The sequence below is a fragment of the Lethenteron reissneri genome, chromosome 27, assembly GCF_015708825.2.
Source record: "Lethenteron reissneri isolate LAM-NWPU_2019-01 chromosome 27, ASM1570882v1, whole genome shotgun sequence".
Taxonomy (NCBI): Eukaryota; Metazoa; Chordata; class Hyperoartia; order Petromyzontiformes; family Petromyzontidae; genus Lethenteron; species Lethenteron reissneri.
The window spans coordinates 15,998,080-16,014,999 of record NC_083805.1 but is presented as its reverse complement, the minus strand read 5'-3'; the positions used below and the strand labels follow the sequence as shown (position 1 = coordinate 16,014,999).

Sequence of the window (16,920 nt, the reverse complement as noted above, 5' to 3'; positions counted from 1 at the left end):
ACGGGCACTGGCTTGTTTTTAAAAATAATTTTTTTTTTTGATTCAAAGTGTGTGGGGTGCCTGAGCTCAATTCATCGGTCGCGTCTCGCCTCCGTTGTTTGATGTTAAAATGTAAATGTTGGGGCTTAAGTCAACGAATACACACGCGCGCGGCGGTTAAGCGTTCGAGACGATGCAAAATGTATCATCAGTCGCGATAGTAATCTAGAAGCCTATACAAGCGGCATTTTAAGTTTCGACGATTTTGTCTACAGCAATTGACATAAATTCATCAAAAATGTCCAACTCATGGCGGTCGATTTTTTTCAAGAAACATTATAAATAAAATGTTTTGTTGCTAAAACAATTTAGAATGAGTGACCAGCATAGGACGATTTATTTAAATGCGTAACTTATGCGAGAACTCACCGAATACGTTACAATTGCATCGAACACGAGTCGGCTGTTTTGTATCGGTGAGCTAATAAGGGAAAGGACCCCCCCCCCCCCCCCCACATTCCACCCTCTCTCTCTACCGACTTTGATCAGATATTCTAATATATCGGGAAACACACATTTCCCGAGCGAGAACGTCTCCTTTGAACGGACCGAGCGCGGTGTAAGCGGCTCCATGGAGGGGTCAAGTTTCGGCATCGATCGAATTCTGACTGGAAAATCGGAGCCGTCTCCCCGCGAGGACACCGGGCACCCCCCCTGCCCGCCCAGCCCGCCCAGCCCGGGCAGCACGGCCTCTAGCCCGACGTCCGAGCAGGCGAGCCCGAGGCTGTGCTGCGTCGAGCAGGCCTCAATGGCGGAGAACGCCGCGGCGCTCCGCGGGGTTCAGTGCGGCCTCGCGCAGAAGACGGCGCAGGTCGGAGCCGCCGCTCCCTTCAGCTCGGGCGCTCGCCTCGCCTCGCTGCCGTCGCCTCCCGCGTCCTTGCTCCTCTCGCCCTCCTCCATGCTCTCTACCGCCACCGCGGCGGCGGCGGCGAACGGGGACTCGAACTGCGACGCGCACGGGACGCGGCTCCTCCTCAAGGCGGCGGCGCCGCCCCCCGCGCACCCGCCCCCGGGGCCCGGAGACGGCATGATTGTGACGTCATCGCCATCGTCGGCCATCATCGCCATGGGTTCCTCGTCGACGACCTCGACGACATCGTCGTCGTTATCGTCGACGCTGCCGTCAACCAACGCATTCAACTCCTCCTCCTCGTCCTCCTCCTCGTCTTCGTTCCTGATCCGGGACATCTTGGGCGAGGCGAAGCCGCTCGCCACGTGTCCGCCCTACGCGACGCACGGGGCCGCCGGGGGTGCGGGCGGCCACGCGCGAGGGGACGCGGGGCCCGCGGGGGCCCTGGCGAGGAACGCGGGGTGCAAGGGGGGCGTCGACACGTGCAGAGGTGAGCGCGCGCACGCGCACCAACACGTGCACGCGCACCAACACGTGCACGCGCACCAACACGTGCACGCGCGCGCGCATCCACACCCACACGTGACCCCCACACACACGCGCACCCACACGTGCACCCAAGCCACACGTGCACCCACACACACACGCGCACCCACACGCGCACGCGCACACGCGCACACGCGCATACAAGACAAAGATCCCCCGTATGCCTTAACAGACTGTTGGGGCAAGTGATGTTAGCGAGCACACACCGCATAAAAAAAACACACACACACGTGTACGCACACACGCGCACATGCACACATACGCACACACACACCGCACACACATCGCACACACACACCGCACACACCCCACATACACACAAACAAAGATCCCCGTATATCTTAAGGTGCTCGCTTACACGCACACAAAGCCAAAGATCCCCCGTATAGCCTTCGCAGACTTTTGGGGGGAATGCTGTTCGCGAGAACAGAAAGCCACCTATGAAGGCAAGAACGGCACACGAAGGGGTGGGTGACCAGGACTTGCCCGGCCGCCTTTGTCTCCCTAGTTTACACCAGGTGCTCATTTAGGCTTGCACACACACACACACAGATATACACCCGTATTCAGTCAAAGAATAGTATGTGTACACACACTTGCAAAGTCACACCCACAAAGACAAAGATCCACCCGCTAGCCTGCAACACAGATTGTGGGGATCAAGTGCTGTGAGAGCGCGTGTTCAGGTCGGAGGTGGGTTAGCCAGCGTTGCAGCCCGAGGCGGCCTAGGGGAAGCCAGGGGCCGATTCAGATGTTCTCTCACCGCATGTTTGCTGGTCGTGAGCGGGAATCGAACTCAGATCGCCGGTTTCGGAGCGCGCGCTGTGCAAAGCGCTGCACTAAATGCTCTCCAATGCGGCGCAAACACACACGCGCACGCACGCGTGCACGCGTGCATACAATGCATAGAGTATAAACGGCACCACACACATTCGCATATATATCACGCAAATACAAAGATCCCTCGGATAGCCTTGACAGACTGTTGGGGCATGTGTATTAATCTAGCACCTACGAAGTGTCTATATACCGTGTATATAACTGCGTGTGTATATATATTTAACAAAAGCCAAGAACAGCACGCAAAGACATACAAATGTATGCATAAATGCATGATTACAAACACCCACCCACACAAACACTCAAACACACGCCTAGTCTCACACATTGTAGAAGGCAATATCCATGCACGAATGCGCACTTGCACGCGCGCCGTGCACAGACACGCACTTGCACGCACAGATGCACACAAACACGCGCATACACGCGCAATCGATACGTCGCCAGGTTGACACACGGAAACACACACACACACAGCCGCGTGCACACATCGGAATAAGTCAATAGAGACGCACCACGCGTATATAGGTACAGAGACAAACCCCCCCCCCCCCCCCATAGCCTCAACAAACTGTTAGGGTAAGTGCCGTTAGCGAGCACCTATAAAGGCTGGCACTGCATACGAGGGGGTGGGTTGCCAGCATTGCTTCAGGTCGTTTTTTGTCTCCCCATCGCGAATGTTTCCAGACCACACCGGGACCAAATGTTCGCCGATGCCCACTCATGGCTAAAATGGGTAGGAATCGAACTCGGGCGGTCAGAGTTCGTAGCAGTGTAGTGCGCTAACTGCTGTGCCACCACTCCTCATACACGGGGACACGAACAGATACATAGCAGATCCGCACACGGGAGCACACACGGGCGCAGATATACGCACATGCACACACACACACAAAGGGGCACACAGACGCACGTATACGAAGACAAAACAAAAATCCCGGTGTAGCTTTTAACAGACTGTTGGGGAAAGTGGTGTTCGTGAGCACCTATTAAGGCCGGCGCGGTACACGAGGAGGTGGTGGTCAGACAACACCCGACCCCCTTTGTCTTCCCAGTGCTGATATTATTATAAATATCGTAACAGGTACCTAGGGTAGGCGGCCCTGGATATGTTGAAATATTCGCCACCCGTTAATGGTCGTGAGCAGGAATTGAACTCGGGTCGCCGGGTTCGTAATGCAGAGCGCTCACCACGACACTACCGTTCCCCCACACAGGAGTACAGACACACGGATACACGCTCACACCCACATGGGTACACACGTGAGTACACGCGTGCATATCGGCTCACAAAACAAAGATCCCCCGTATAGCCTTAACAGACTATTGGGGCAAGTGCTGTTAGCGAGTAGCACCTATGAAGGCCGGAACGGCACACGAGGGGGTGGGTGGCCTGCACCACGCTCGGCTGCCTTTGTCTCCCAGGTACTCATTTAAGGCTGAGTCGACCTAGGGGATGGCCTAGGACACGGATACACACGCACGTGTACACGCAGACACACGTGTGCACACACACATACACACGTGTTATCACATCATGGGTGAAGCTGTGAGCGGCCACTCTAAGCCGGTAGTGTGTTCCCTTGTTCACCAACAGATGTAAATGTACAGCCCTTTGTAAATTCACTACAGGTTGAAGGCTTTTCCACGCCTTGTGGTTCATTTGGGGTTGTTTGACCATATTTCCCCACTCCACTCTCAGTGCGGGTTGGTGGAGGGTTTGATGGAAACGGTGGGTGGGGGGGGGGGCAAGGACCGGTTCAGTTCTCCGAGTTCATTGCGTTGTGTGCTAACCACTGCACCACCGCTCCTCCAGCCCACAGATAACCTGTGTTTATAATCAGGTGAGAGTCAGTTTGAGAAGATATCTGTTGGATGAGGGTTAGGGGTTATATTTCATGTGCCCGGTGAAATGTCGGAAACAGGTTCTGTGGATTTTTTTTAACCATTTATTTATAATCCAATGGCCCTGATATATTTATTTATTTAACACCATATCTAAGGGACAAACCCAAACGGTCCCAAAACTCCAGGCAGCCGGAAACGAACAGCACTCGTGAGATGAAGACGTTTCCAGTGGAACATTTCTTTCGCATAATTTCATCGAGACATCACCATGGGTCGTCGTAAGCGCCCTCCTCAAAGTGGAATCGAATAAATAATAATGATTAACAATAACAATTGGGGCGTCGTGGTGGCGAGATGTTATCTACCTCGTCTGGTGTACAGCATGTATTGGGTTCCATCCCGACCCTGACGCCTGCTGTATATTTGGAGTTTGCATTTTCTCTCTCTCTCTCCCCGTGTGGTCGCGTGGATTTTTCTCCGGGTCCTCCGGTTTTCCCTCCACTTTTAGTAATCAACATCACCACGCGTTTAGATTATTTGGCTGCTTAAACATTTCCACGTGACAAGCCACTTCGTTGAGCTCTCATTTGTGGCCAGGTCGCTTCTGAAAACAGAGCTACGTAGCTCAGTGGGTTTTATCTGGTAAATAAAATACTTTATTTTATTTTCGGTTTTCATTCCGAGGTGCCTCAAATGACCTCGTATCCCAGACTCGATGCGTTACATCATCTCGCGTGCCGAGGTATAGAGGCGTTCGTCGCACGGCAATCACACCGGGTGGCGGTGGTGGTGGCACGTGGCTGCCTGTAATCAGGCATTGTGGAGGCAGCAGCAGCAGCAGCAGCAGCAGCGAGGGTTGGTGGATTACCACGAGCCAGGATAATGTAGTCGAGCAAAAATATCGACTCCACCTGTTCCATCTGTGCGGGATATGGTGTTGCTCCCTCGTTTTCTCCGGGTGCTCCGGTTTCTTCTCACGTGTAAACGTTCATGAATTGCCGATAACACCTTCATATCTAGAGGACTACAGAGCTTGGTGGTGGGGAGGGGGGGGGTTCCTGCTGGCTCACTGCCACGATGTATAAAACAGGTGTTATAGGCTGCGGGGTTACATCGTGAGCAGCACAGAGGGCAGCGCGGACGAATCCATTGTTGTGCCGTGCGTCTATGCCCCTCTGCCTTCACCAACCCGCACTGACCAGCGTGATGAAGTATTTACAAATAACCTCCCGCGCTCTCTACACGACGTGGGGAGGCCCTCATGCAGTAGTGGGTTGATAAAGGGCTCTATCATAAGCCAGCCTGTGTCCCTGCGGTCGACTCAGATTCAATTCCCACTCCGGGGGATGAACTCAGCCCGTCATCACCCTCCGCACAACGCGTACCAACTGTGTCGGAGAGGTCGGCAGTGGTTGTCCTGCGGAGGAGCTGACCGTGTGCGCCATGGCAATGTGGAATTTCCATCGCCGACTCAGCAGCCGCTTGCCACGTGTCGCTTGAGCGGGGAGACTTCTTCCGTGACTCGCGATTTGACTTTTGAGATCAACAGAAAGCAATCGTCGCCACGCTGCTGCTGCTGCTGCTTGTCAGGACAAGTCGCTGCTTGCGGTGAATTTTAATTAATCGCTGGGTATCCAATTAGCCATGGCGGTGTAAATCAGTGCACTTGCATACACAATAATAATTACAACAAGGATGTGTTTTCGCTCACTCGCTGTGTCCTACATGACGTGAAATAGAAAATGAAACGCGTGGAGCGGAGCGGTGGTAGAGTGGTCAGCGCCGCTGTGCTCTGCACCCCTGGGCGGCGACACGAATTCGATTGCCAGACGTGCAGCAGATGTAGCACGAGTGGGAAGCGGTGTCACGATGTGAGTGTCATAGTATGTGTCCTGGTGCTGAGTGAGAGGCTGTATGCGGAGGTGTGAATCTCACGTTCGTGTCCGTCGATGTTTTAAAGCATTTAGACGAAACGAAAAAAGTGAAAATCTTAATGGAACTTTGGTGAGTGCACTTAGGCCAGACGCGAGACTTCCATGCGTTGGTTTTGGCAGAGCTTAGCCGTGTTTTCAGAAGGTCTATAACCCTATACTGATGCTATTAAAATAAGTTCTCATTTTCTATTCATGACATAATGTTTACCATATGTAGTATTACTATTAGCGCTATTGTCGATATCCCAATGAAGCCTTCATATATTGCTCAAACGAAAGCAATAACGCTGCTTATCTTCTTGGTTCTTTCGGTAAAGTCACGTAGAAGGGAAATAATACAATAATAAAAATAAAACATAATACGCTGTCTTTCCGACAGACCTGTTCTTCACCTGAGGACGGCTGCTTGCGTTGTGGCCGAAACGTCGTGAGAATTATTGTATTATGTTTTACTTTTATTATTTTATTATTTCCCTTCTACGTGACTTTACCGAAAGAACCAAGAAGATTAATCCCTGCAGTCACGAAAGCTTTAAATCGAAAAATAACGCTGTTTGTTTTAGAAACGCATCCCCATATATACAATGTTATGATGACCTCATTTAGCGCTCATTCGATTCCCGCTCGCTTCTCCGCCTGTATATATGTGTGTCTGTTTAAATCTGATCACCATTACATAGACCATCACATATCAATACACGTTTATTTAAGGTATTCGGCACGCGCAAAGTTGTGTCACCCTCACCATCTCATCATCCATCATCGTAACGAGCCATGGTCTATCCACTGCGGCAGTGCAGGTGTTTGCACACTGCGCTGTGAAACCCGGTGGCGAGTAATGTCTGACCAACTCCTGTGCAAGCCACAACCTTCCCTTCACCAACCCGCAATGACCAGCGTGGTGAAGAAGGGTCAAACAACCCGCATGTCCGACCCGGCGCGAGGGAGGTCTTCGACCAGCGGTGGATTGACACAGGGGCTATAGATTATAACAATACGAACCTAATAATGATGACTATTATAGCGTCATTTGTGTTTTATAAACCGTATAGGCTACACACCCAGGCTGCATGTCCCCGGGTCATCTCCCACGTGCGAGTCCATGAAGACATTTGAACAGCGCTGAAGTCCGGAAGAGAACGTGGCTGGTAAGTGGGAAGAGTAGACCCAAGACCAGATGGTGGGAGACTTGACAGGGCAGAATTCTTGGAAGTCGCGTATTCGAATGAGCAGCGGGGGGCGTATCTGTCGGAGTGTAGAAGGCGGTGACAAGGCGTGTGGTGTTGCGCTTAACGACTTTGACCGTGATGGGCTAATTTCATATTGTTATTCACTATCATTATAATAAGATCGTGCTACAGCCCTATGCTCATCCGCTGGCGGATGGCCTCCCCACGTCGTGTGTGGGTCTTCAAATACAATTTCAGCCATGTGCCACTTAGTGGGGAGTCATCGGTAGTCGTCCTACGTGGGGAGAATGGTCCTCGCCCTGTGAACGTGGAATTTCAACTATTGGCACAAGCCAGCAAACTCGCGGTGCACCGCTCTAATGCTCGTTTGAGCAGAGCTCCGCTTTGGCGATACAACCACAACAATGAAATATTAAAATAATCAGCCGCGGGCTCTTACAAGCGCAGGCGATGTTCAGACGAAATCCACGGACGAAAGAAAGAAAGAAGGAAGGAGGGAGGCAGCGTTGGTACAAACGAAGTGGATTGCCAGTCCATTAAGAAGACAGCAGCCCTGAATGCCGTTGGGCGCGCTGGTTGACACAGCAGAACGATAATTATTTAGTAAAAAAAATGAAACGAATCTTTGCACGAATTGTTTTTGCGAATCGTGCCCAGAAACATTGCTCTTTGTCGATCTGTGTGGTACGTTTGCCAGCCATCGATGTAGGGGTTGGGACACAATGGACCATGAAAGACGCAAGTCACAGTAGTGTGATTGTGGCCATGTCAACCAAACTGTTTACCCTATAGTAAATCCATACAGACACATACAGACTCATAGATACACATATACACATTTTGCATTAAGACTTATAAATAGAGACACACATAGATGCGTGAACATACATTAAAGACAAAGCACAGTGCGATGGTGGCCATGCAACCCAATCTGTTGATCACATAGTAAACTCCATGGAGTAAATTCAAAAGACAAAGATCCTCCGTGTAGCTTTAACAGACTGTCGGAGCAAGTGCTCGAAGCGGGCACCTATGAAGGCCGGAACGGCGCACGAGGAGGCGGGTGGCCAGCACCACAGCCAACCGCCTTTGCTTCCCTAGTGGCGATGTTTACACACCGCACCAGGTACTCATAGTAAACACACAGACACATACCCATACAGCGGGACCAATAGAGATACATAGGGACACATAGACACACGTATATTCATACAGATACATATCAAACCCATAGACATACGTACGTATTGATATATTAAAGGCAAGCCACAGTGGTGGGATTGTGGTCACAAAACCAAATCTATTGAGAATAAAGTCAACCGTTGTACGTAGTCTGCATTCCTTCAACGGAGGAGGAATAGCAAAACGACACGAACTCTTCATATCTCGACATTGGCGCATGGCTTCTGATTATATTGCCATCGTCGGCAAGAATTGTTATCGGGGTTTCGACAGTCTTTGTATAAACCTTTGAAGTGCCTTCTGACGGATGGGGCAGATAGATAATCACGATTTTTCTGGTCATAGAAGTGGTGTAGCCATTGAGCCTCCTTTCCGTAAAGAATATATATATTTTTTTCTCATGAAAAAAAAACCCCGGATACAATAATAAGGACCTCGAATCGCTCAGCGGGACTGACCCAAAATTCTCCTCCTTAAAATCGCTAACGAATAAAAAAGGGTCGTCTCATTTTTGATGCTTGGCCAATTATTGGTGGGGGGGGGGGGGGTCTACATTCACTCGGCAGGGCTAACCGAGACCACTCTGTCAGTAAATTGGTCATGAATAAAGTAAGAGTGCGCGAGGCTGTGATGCTGCTCCTCCGTGCCGCGAGTAGTGTGTGAAGGGGGGACGAATGGGGGGGGGAGGAGGGGGGGGCAGTCCTCATTTGCAGAGGGACGTTATTTATTTCATTATTTCCCTTCTCTCGCCTTTATCATCGCGTCAGTTCATCGGAGTGCATGAAGCAGAAGGCGTCGCGCCGGCAGCGGCACTGCGCACCGGGGCAGAACGCCACTTGGTAGGGGCGGTGGCGGGCGGGCGGGCGGGGGGAGGGAGAAGACCGCGTTTGTCTCCCTCCCACCACCTCCCTCCCTCCCTCCCTTGATCCCCCCACTCGCATCCAGCCCTCTCACTCGGGCCGCGCTTCTAAAGCGTGTGGCCCTAAACAGACTGTAGGGCCAAGTGCTGTTAGCGAGCACCTATGAAGGCCGGTACGGTGCACGAGATGTGGCCAGCACCACGCCCGACCGCCTTTGCCTCCCTAGTGGCGATGTCTACACACCGCACCAGGTTCTCATAGTAAACACACAGACACATACCCATACAGCGGGACCAATAGAGATACATAGGGGTACATAGACACACGTATATTCATACTGATACATATCAAACCCATAGACATACATACGTATTGATATATTAAAGGCAAGCCACAGTGGTGGGATTGTGGTCACAAAACCAAATCTATTGAGAATAAATTGAACCGTTGTACGTAGTCTGCATTCCTTCAATGGAGGAGGAATAGCAAAACGACACAAACTCTTCATATCTCGTAGTATAGCACCTATGAAGGCCGACACATTGTACGAGGGGGTAGGTGACCAGCGCACCACGCTCGGCCGCCTTTGTATCTCCGGCGGTGATGTCTACACACCGCACCAGGTACTCTTTTGAGGCTGAGTCGACCTAGGGGTGACCCAGGACCGGTTCAGATACTCGTCGCTGTTGTCGGTGGCCGTGAGCGGGAATCGAACTCGGGTCGCCGGTTTCGCGTCACCGTTGCACGACACATGCACACGTCCGCAGTCGTGTCCTCTCAATCCACTGCCAGATGACGGCCTGTCCACGTGGCCGTGGATCGTGGCAGTTCATCGTCCACACGCGTCACCAGGCTGCCATCAGTGCGGGTCGGTGAAGGCGGAGAGAACGTGGTAGACGCGGGGGGGCATAGAAAGTATAGTACAACAATTAGCTGCACTACCCCCTGTTGACCACCAGGGCACAACGTAGTCGCCTGTAACGACCTGGTTGTGCATGCGGGGGGGGGGTCGCCCATTCAACCGTTGCCCAACCGCGACGCGGCATTCGAGTCTGACATCTGCCTTCCCTCGTCAATGAAATGTCAACAGCCTCGTGGCGTTGCGCCCTCTAGTGACGGCACAGTCACGCGGTGCGTGGTGGCTGCCGCTTTGTGTCGGTGTGATATGAATGCATCACGGGATTCTGCTCCCAATTAGATCTGGGTTTGCGTGATCTCAGCAGAGCTGGCTCAACAACACATTGCAAGACTCAGGAGCGGTTTCGACATGCATCGTCTCATCAGCAGTCAGGCAGTGAGGCTTGCATGAACTGATGTTGGTTAACTGCCAGACTAGATTTGAAGCTTTCGTGACTGCAAGGATTCATACTCTTAGGTTTTTTCGGTAAAGTCACGTAGGTAAAACATAAAATGAAAATTAATAAAAGTAATGATAGAAATAGAATTAAATAATGTATTATTTTATTTTATTTCGTAGGTAAAACATTAAATTAAAATTAATAAAAGTAATAATAGAAAAAAAAAGATTTTTTTTTATTATTATAAAATAAAATAATCAATTATTCTATTTAATATTTCTATTATTACTTTTATTAATTTAAAGTTTATTTTTTACCTACGTGACTTTACCGACAAAACCTAAGAGTATAACTGCCAAACGTTTGTAGGCAAGCACTGGTTTTGACATTCACCATCTCATCAGCAGAGCCATGCTCTCATGAACCGATGCTGGTGTTCATAGGCAAGGACCCTCTCTGCTAGATGCATGGGCCCGCGCGCAAAGCGGGATTTTAAATCCATTTCGGCAGCATGGACACGAGCAAACTTTGAACCTGGTCATTGGTTGTCCTGAAACAAAGCGCCCAGTGGCGTTCATCCGATACAGATTTGTCACGAGGACTCTGCATTGGGATGTTTGTCCGTTTCCACTCTCGACGAGTGGTTTTACTTTGTTGTGGCAGGAAAACTGGGGTAGTTACGGGAAAGGGCCTTCCACGTCTGCTATCTCCTGGCCACAATTGCCTCGAGAAAACACAATTATCTGGTGTAAAATCAAGCTTGATTTCTTTCAGGCGCCTCTCTTTAAACCAAGGTCACCAGACATAAATCATTAAGCTCCGTGTGAGCCACGGATCGAGCATCGTGGTGGCGAGATGCTAACTACCTCGCTTGGTATACAGGAGGTCGTGTGTTCGATCCCGCCATTGACACCTGCTGTATATCTCCATATACATAAAAAGCAAAGTTGTGATTATGTGTGTCTGTTCAAAATGTTTAGCGTACTTCCCGACATGCGACAAACTTGAAATTTGCCATGTGGGTACTTTCTAGACTGTACGCCATGCAAACATGATTAAAATACACTTTTGTATTTTTTTTGGAGGGGGGGAGCTCAATAATGCATTGATTTTTTGCACGGCAAGTGAGCTGTGACGTCACATCTGTCACGTGACCCGCGCATGTGGAAGCGTAACGCATTGTAGTGTAGTGGGTAGCGCGCTGCGTTCGATTCCCGCTCACGGCCACCACCGCTGACAATTATTTGAACCGGTCCTGGGCCTCCCTAGGTCGACTCAGCCTCAAACGAGTAACTGGTGTGGTGTGTGAACATCGCCACTGGGGAGACAAAGGCGGCCGGGCGTGGTGAATTCAAGTCCCGGGCGAAGCCGGGTAGTAAAGCTAGTTAACTATATTTGGAGTTTGCGTGTCTCTCTCCTCGTGGTCACGTGGATTTTTCTCCGGGTCCTCCGGGTTTTTCCACCATTTCAAAATATCCGTTTAGAGTCTTTGGCTGGATTTATATATTTGTGGTGAGGTCGCTTCTGAAAAAAAATCTATGAAGCTCAGTGGGTCTTACCTGATCAAATAAAAAGTAGTTTAGTTTACAATCGATCTGGCCATGTGCAGGAAATATGTACTTTATTAATATAATTTAATTACGTAAGTCTGATTTTTCAACACTAAATGCACGCTTGGGCAAGGCAGCAAAACAACAACACCAACAACAAAGACAGTCCCAGACCGCAGCAAGACAACAACACACAATAAAATGGCACTTTCAAATTGAACGATTGATACACAGGTATCAATCAAAGCAGCATATTGCAAATGTGGCAGCATCCAGCGCGAATGTTCAGCACTTGTGGGGCAATCGCCTCGTCTGGTCTGCTGCGGGTGGCGTGAGCTGAATTCCGCGGCTCTGTCACCCGACGCCTTTTCATTGTGATAATAACTGCAACAATATTATCACCTGCGGCGCGAGTTCAATACACTGCTGGATGAAGGCCCCCACATACTGGTTGGTGAAGGCGTTGAGGGACGGCGGGGGGGGGGGGGCACAGAATGAGGGGAGGGGGAAGAAGAATCCCGGACCTGTTCACACTTCTCTCGCCACTGATGTGAGCCGTGACTGGGAAGCCAACCAAACAAACACGCACAGTTCGCCGGGTTTGCAACGTCCCGCGTCAGCCACGTTCCTTCCGATGCAACGCGTGTTGGAAGATTTGCCGCCCGCCTTCATCTCCACGTGTCCCACCATCCCCACCACCATCACCACCACCATCACCACTATCACCATCACCACCACCACCTCCTCCCTCTTGCCGACAGCGTTCACTGCGCGTTCGTGCCACGCTCGTTTCGGAAACCTGCAAGCTGCTTTCTTCCCCCGTGCAAAAATGAGCTTCACGGCTCATCGGATTCCTCCAGTATAAATACATATTGTGATTCTCATCCTGATCCTGCTCCACCCTGTACACGTGTTCAACTCAGACGCCACCTCCTCTTCTCAACTTTAATGGTAACGATCGTAGCTTGAATTTCGATTTAAAGCTTTCGTGACTGCAGGGATTCATCTTCTTGGTTCTTTCGGTAAAGTCACGTAGAAGGGAAACAATAACATTATAAAAGTAAAACATAATAAAATACAATTCTCACGACGTTTCGGCCCCAACGCAAGCAGCCGTCCTCAGGTGAAGAACAGGTCTGTCGGAAAGACAGACCTGTTCTTCACCTGAGGACGGCTGATCGTAGCTTGGCTTGGGTTTCCCCACCGACCACCCTCGCTCGACTGACCGCATGCTTCACAACGGTACAAATATTTGCAACAGAAAGCGCCACCCTCGTCATCACAGTTGAGTTACACTGCTGTTGGTTATGGATTTGGCTCCGCGGTGAGAGATTATGGCCAAAATGACACCGCACTTTCATTCCGCAGGCTCCATCGCATTAGCTTTCACCTTTCTTCCTCCTCCTCCGAGAGAGAGAGAGAAAAAAAAATGTGCGGCTTAGATATAATCAATGTGACAGTTTCTTATTCACAACTTCCATGCGTTTGTTACTGCCTATGATTTGTGTTCTTTTTGTTGTTATATGGAATTGCCTCTCTCCCATTTGTTCTCCCAAATTGTGTTTCGCAGCTCAATATATTCCGCTGTGACTTTGATAGCGCCGCGGCGTTTCATGTCCGCCTTCTCTAACAAGGTCGTTACTGCGCAGAGGAGATTGCTTCTCTCTTTCTCTCTCTGTTGTTGTTCTTGTTGTTGTTGTTGTTTACTTTTTGCCTGTGACTTTCATTGCACGGTGCGTTCTGGTGTCACAAATGAAAGGTGTTTGTGTTTTTTTGCTGCTACTGCTGCTGCTGCTGAAGTCTGAGAGGACATTTGGTCACGCGGCACCGGTCTAAACTTTTCACTTTCTGGAACTCGACCGTGTCAAGTTCACTTTCCAAACTTTCAAGTCAGGAGTTAGGGTGGCCACGTTCTCACCTCGTCCGTTCGTCCGTGTGCCAGCCCCTGCGGGACTATGAACACTGCAACCGCACGCGTTTAAATGCACCCTGCGGACACACCAGGAAGGCTGCTGCGTGACATTCTATCTGTCGCCGAAACATTTCTCATCTCCAACTTGACGACACTCTGGGACCCGCGTCACCCGTTGTTGACGAACGTTCCTTCCTATCATGGGTGGAAAAAACTCCGAATTTTCCAGCGGCAGGCATCGGGTTTTTTCTTTAATACAATTAAACCCGATTTGGGGGAATTAAAACCTGGTTTAATGAATACGAAACTCTGATCCAAGGCTTAGGCTGCTTCCTCGTCGGTGCTGCTATCGTACTCGGGGGGCCGTCGGGCACGGGGTAGTCGTAGAATGCGGCGGGCAGGTTGGTCTTGATGAACACGAGCTTCTCCACAATCGTGGGCGCCAGTGAGTTCCTTAGCTTGGAATGGATGAAGCCCATCGTTGAGAAGTTGGCGAAGTGCGGTTCTGCAATTAGAACCAATTCAACCGGATTTCTCCCAATTTCAGATGATCGGGTTTAATATAAAAAGACAATTAAACCCGATTGTGAAAAACCCGATTGTGCCACCCTTGCTTCCTATGCCAGACGAGTTCTGGACGACAACGCGCCCGGCGTCTCCATCAGCCATCACACACGATGGTGAAACATCTCAAGGGCCATCGATGGCTCAACTTGCCCGTTTTGGTGTCGCCGTGTGAATCCGGCCCAACTTGAGGTGCTGCACCGGGTGCGCATTGGGCCGGCGCGCATCTCCATTTGTGTACTGGAGTCAATTGTAGGGATTTCCACATTGCCATGGCGGCGGCAGGTCCATTCATGAGACTGCTACCGTTAGCAAGTTTTTGGTTTTATTTGCGGGGTGGCGTTGTGACTGGGATGCAACTGTGGAATTCACCTGTGACTGCGAGAGTTACCTGCGTCTCTGTTGGCTTCACCTGTGAGATTCACCTTTGGGATTCATCTGGAATTGTAAGATTCACCCGTGACTGTGAAATTCACCTGTGAGATTCACCTTTGAGATTCACCTGGGATTATGAGATTCACCCGTGACTGTGAAACTCACCTGTGAGATTCACCTTTGAGATTCACCTGGGATTGTGAGATTCACCCGTGACTGTGAAACTCACCTGAGATTCACCTTTGGGATTCACCTGGGATTATGAGATTCACCCGTGACTGTGAAACTCACCTGTGAGATTCACCTTTGGGATTCACCTGGGATTATGAGATTCACCCGTGACTGTGAAACTCACCTGTGAGATTCACCTTTGAGATTCACCTGGGATTGTGAGATTATTCTGTGTGATTCACCTGTGACTATGGAATTCACCTGTACTGCTGCCAGCGCCTTGTGTTAATCGCAGCAGCAGCAGCAACAGCGGCAGTAGCCGCTCTCGCAATGGAGACTCTGCCTATCACTCGCTCTCTCTCTTTTTTACGATCAGAGGAAACAAGAAGATGATCGGTGTAGTCGGCACTTTGCTTCGTTCATCATTTCGGTTTTTTATGTTTTGCTTTACGTAACCCTCCTCCCCCCTTTTTTAATGAAATATTTCACAAATATGTTTCGCTTTGCTCTCCTCTACCCCCTCTCTGCCACCCTCTCTCTTACTACTCCATGTCGCTCTCTCTCTCGCTCTCTTCTCTCGCGTCGAGTCTGGGGCAGGTTTTCCAGACTCCGCACGACCACGCGGCCTTTCAGTTGTTCCCGTTCGACGTGGCGATTTCCGAATCGCGAAACCATACTCTAAGACGTGTTTAGGGAAAAAATGCTTTCAAATATAGGTTGCAAACGTGAATGTCGTATGAGCTCCGGTCCTGTCAGCGTGTCTTGTGTGCAACACGTTGTATCTCGCACAGACTATCCATTATTGTTATCATCATTATCGTCGGCGTCGTTGTGAGCCAGGAAAAGCCTCACAGAGTACCACAACTCCTTTTAAGGAGGGTCCTACCAATGTTGTCGCAGTAGGGGGCGATGTTGTTGCTGTGTGTGTGTGTGTAAGCCCAGTTGAGTTTAACGCGTAGAAGGAGGCTTTCGCGACCAAAATTATCCATAATAAATAAAAAAACTTGGGTTAGGGCGCGTAAATATAAATATTTCGTTAAACCCACCACCACGCAACGCAAACAATTACGAAGGTTTGTCACGTAAACAAAACGTGCTAATTAGTTACTACTTCAGCACACCGGTGTGTTGGAGAGTAAACCCACAACATTTACATGTCGACGTTTCGCTGGTGATCACAATAACCATCCCCATCAGGCGATTAACCAGAATCCCCGTTGAGTCATTTGAAGGGCATTTTTCAGCATTGGGAATGTGTTTGGCCAACACCAGTTACATTGTATGGTTTGTTTGTTTTGTGTTAGCTATGCCAGAAGACCGGAGAACGCGGAGAAAAAAACATGCAGGACAGGGGGAGACCATACGAACTCCACTCGCTCACTCTCATGCTGCAGAACAGGGGGAGATCATACAAACTTCACTCACTCTCTCTTACTCTGCAGAATAGGGGGAGATCATACAAACTCCCCTGACTTTCTCTCACTCTGCAAAACAGGGGGAGATCATACAAACTCCCCTGACTCTCTCTCACTCTGCAGAACAGGGAGAGATCATACACACTCCATTCAATCTCGCATGCTGTAGAACAGGAGGAGATCATACAAACTCCACTCTCTCTCTCTCACTCTGTAGAACAGGGGGAGATCATACAAACTGCACTCACTCTCTCTCTCTCAATGCAGAACAGGTGGAGATCATACAAACTCCACTCACTCTCACTCTGCAGAACAGGGGGAGATCATACAAACTCCACTCACTCTC

General features: G+C 50.1%; 1 protein-coding gene across 1 annotated transcript in view; it reads left to right on the top strand.

Moving 5' to 3' along the window:
* Positions 1–501: 501 nt before the first annotated feature.
* LOC133348648 (barH-like 1 homeobox protein) overlaps positions 502–16,920 on the top strand; it is a 33,188-nt gene continuing 16,769 nt past the window's right edge. The window contains exon 1 of the mRNA XM_061561580.1: positions 502–1,379. Within this exon, the coding sequence (XP_061417564.1) occupies positions 611–1,379 (769 nt within the window). The 5' untranslated portion in view covers positions 502–610. The remainder of the gene's footprint in view (positions 1,380–16,920) is intronic.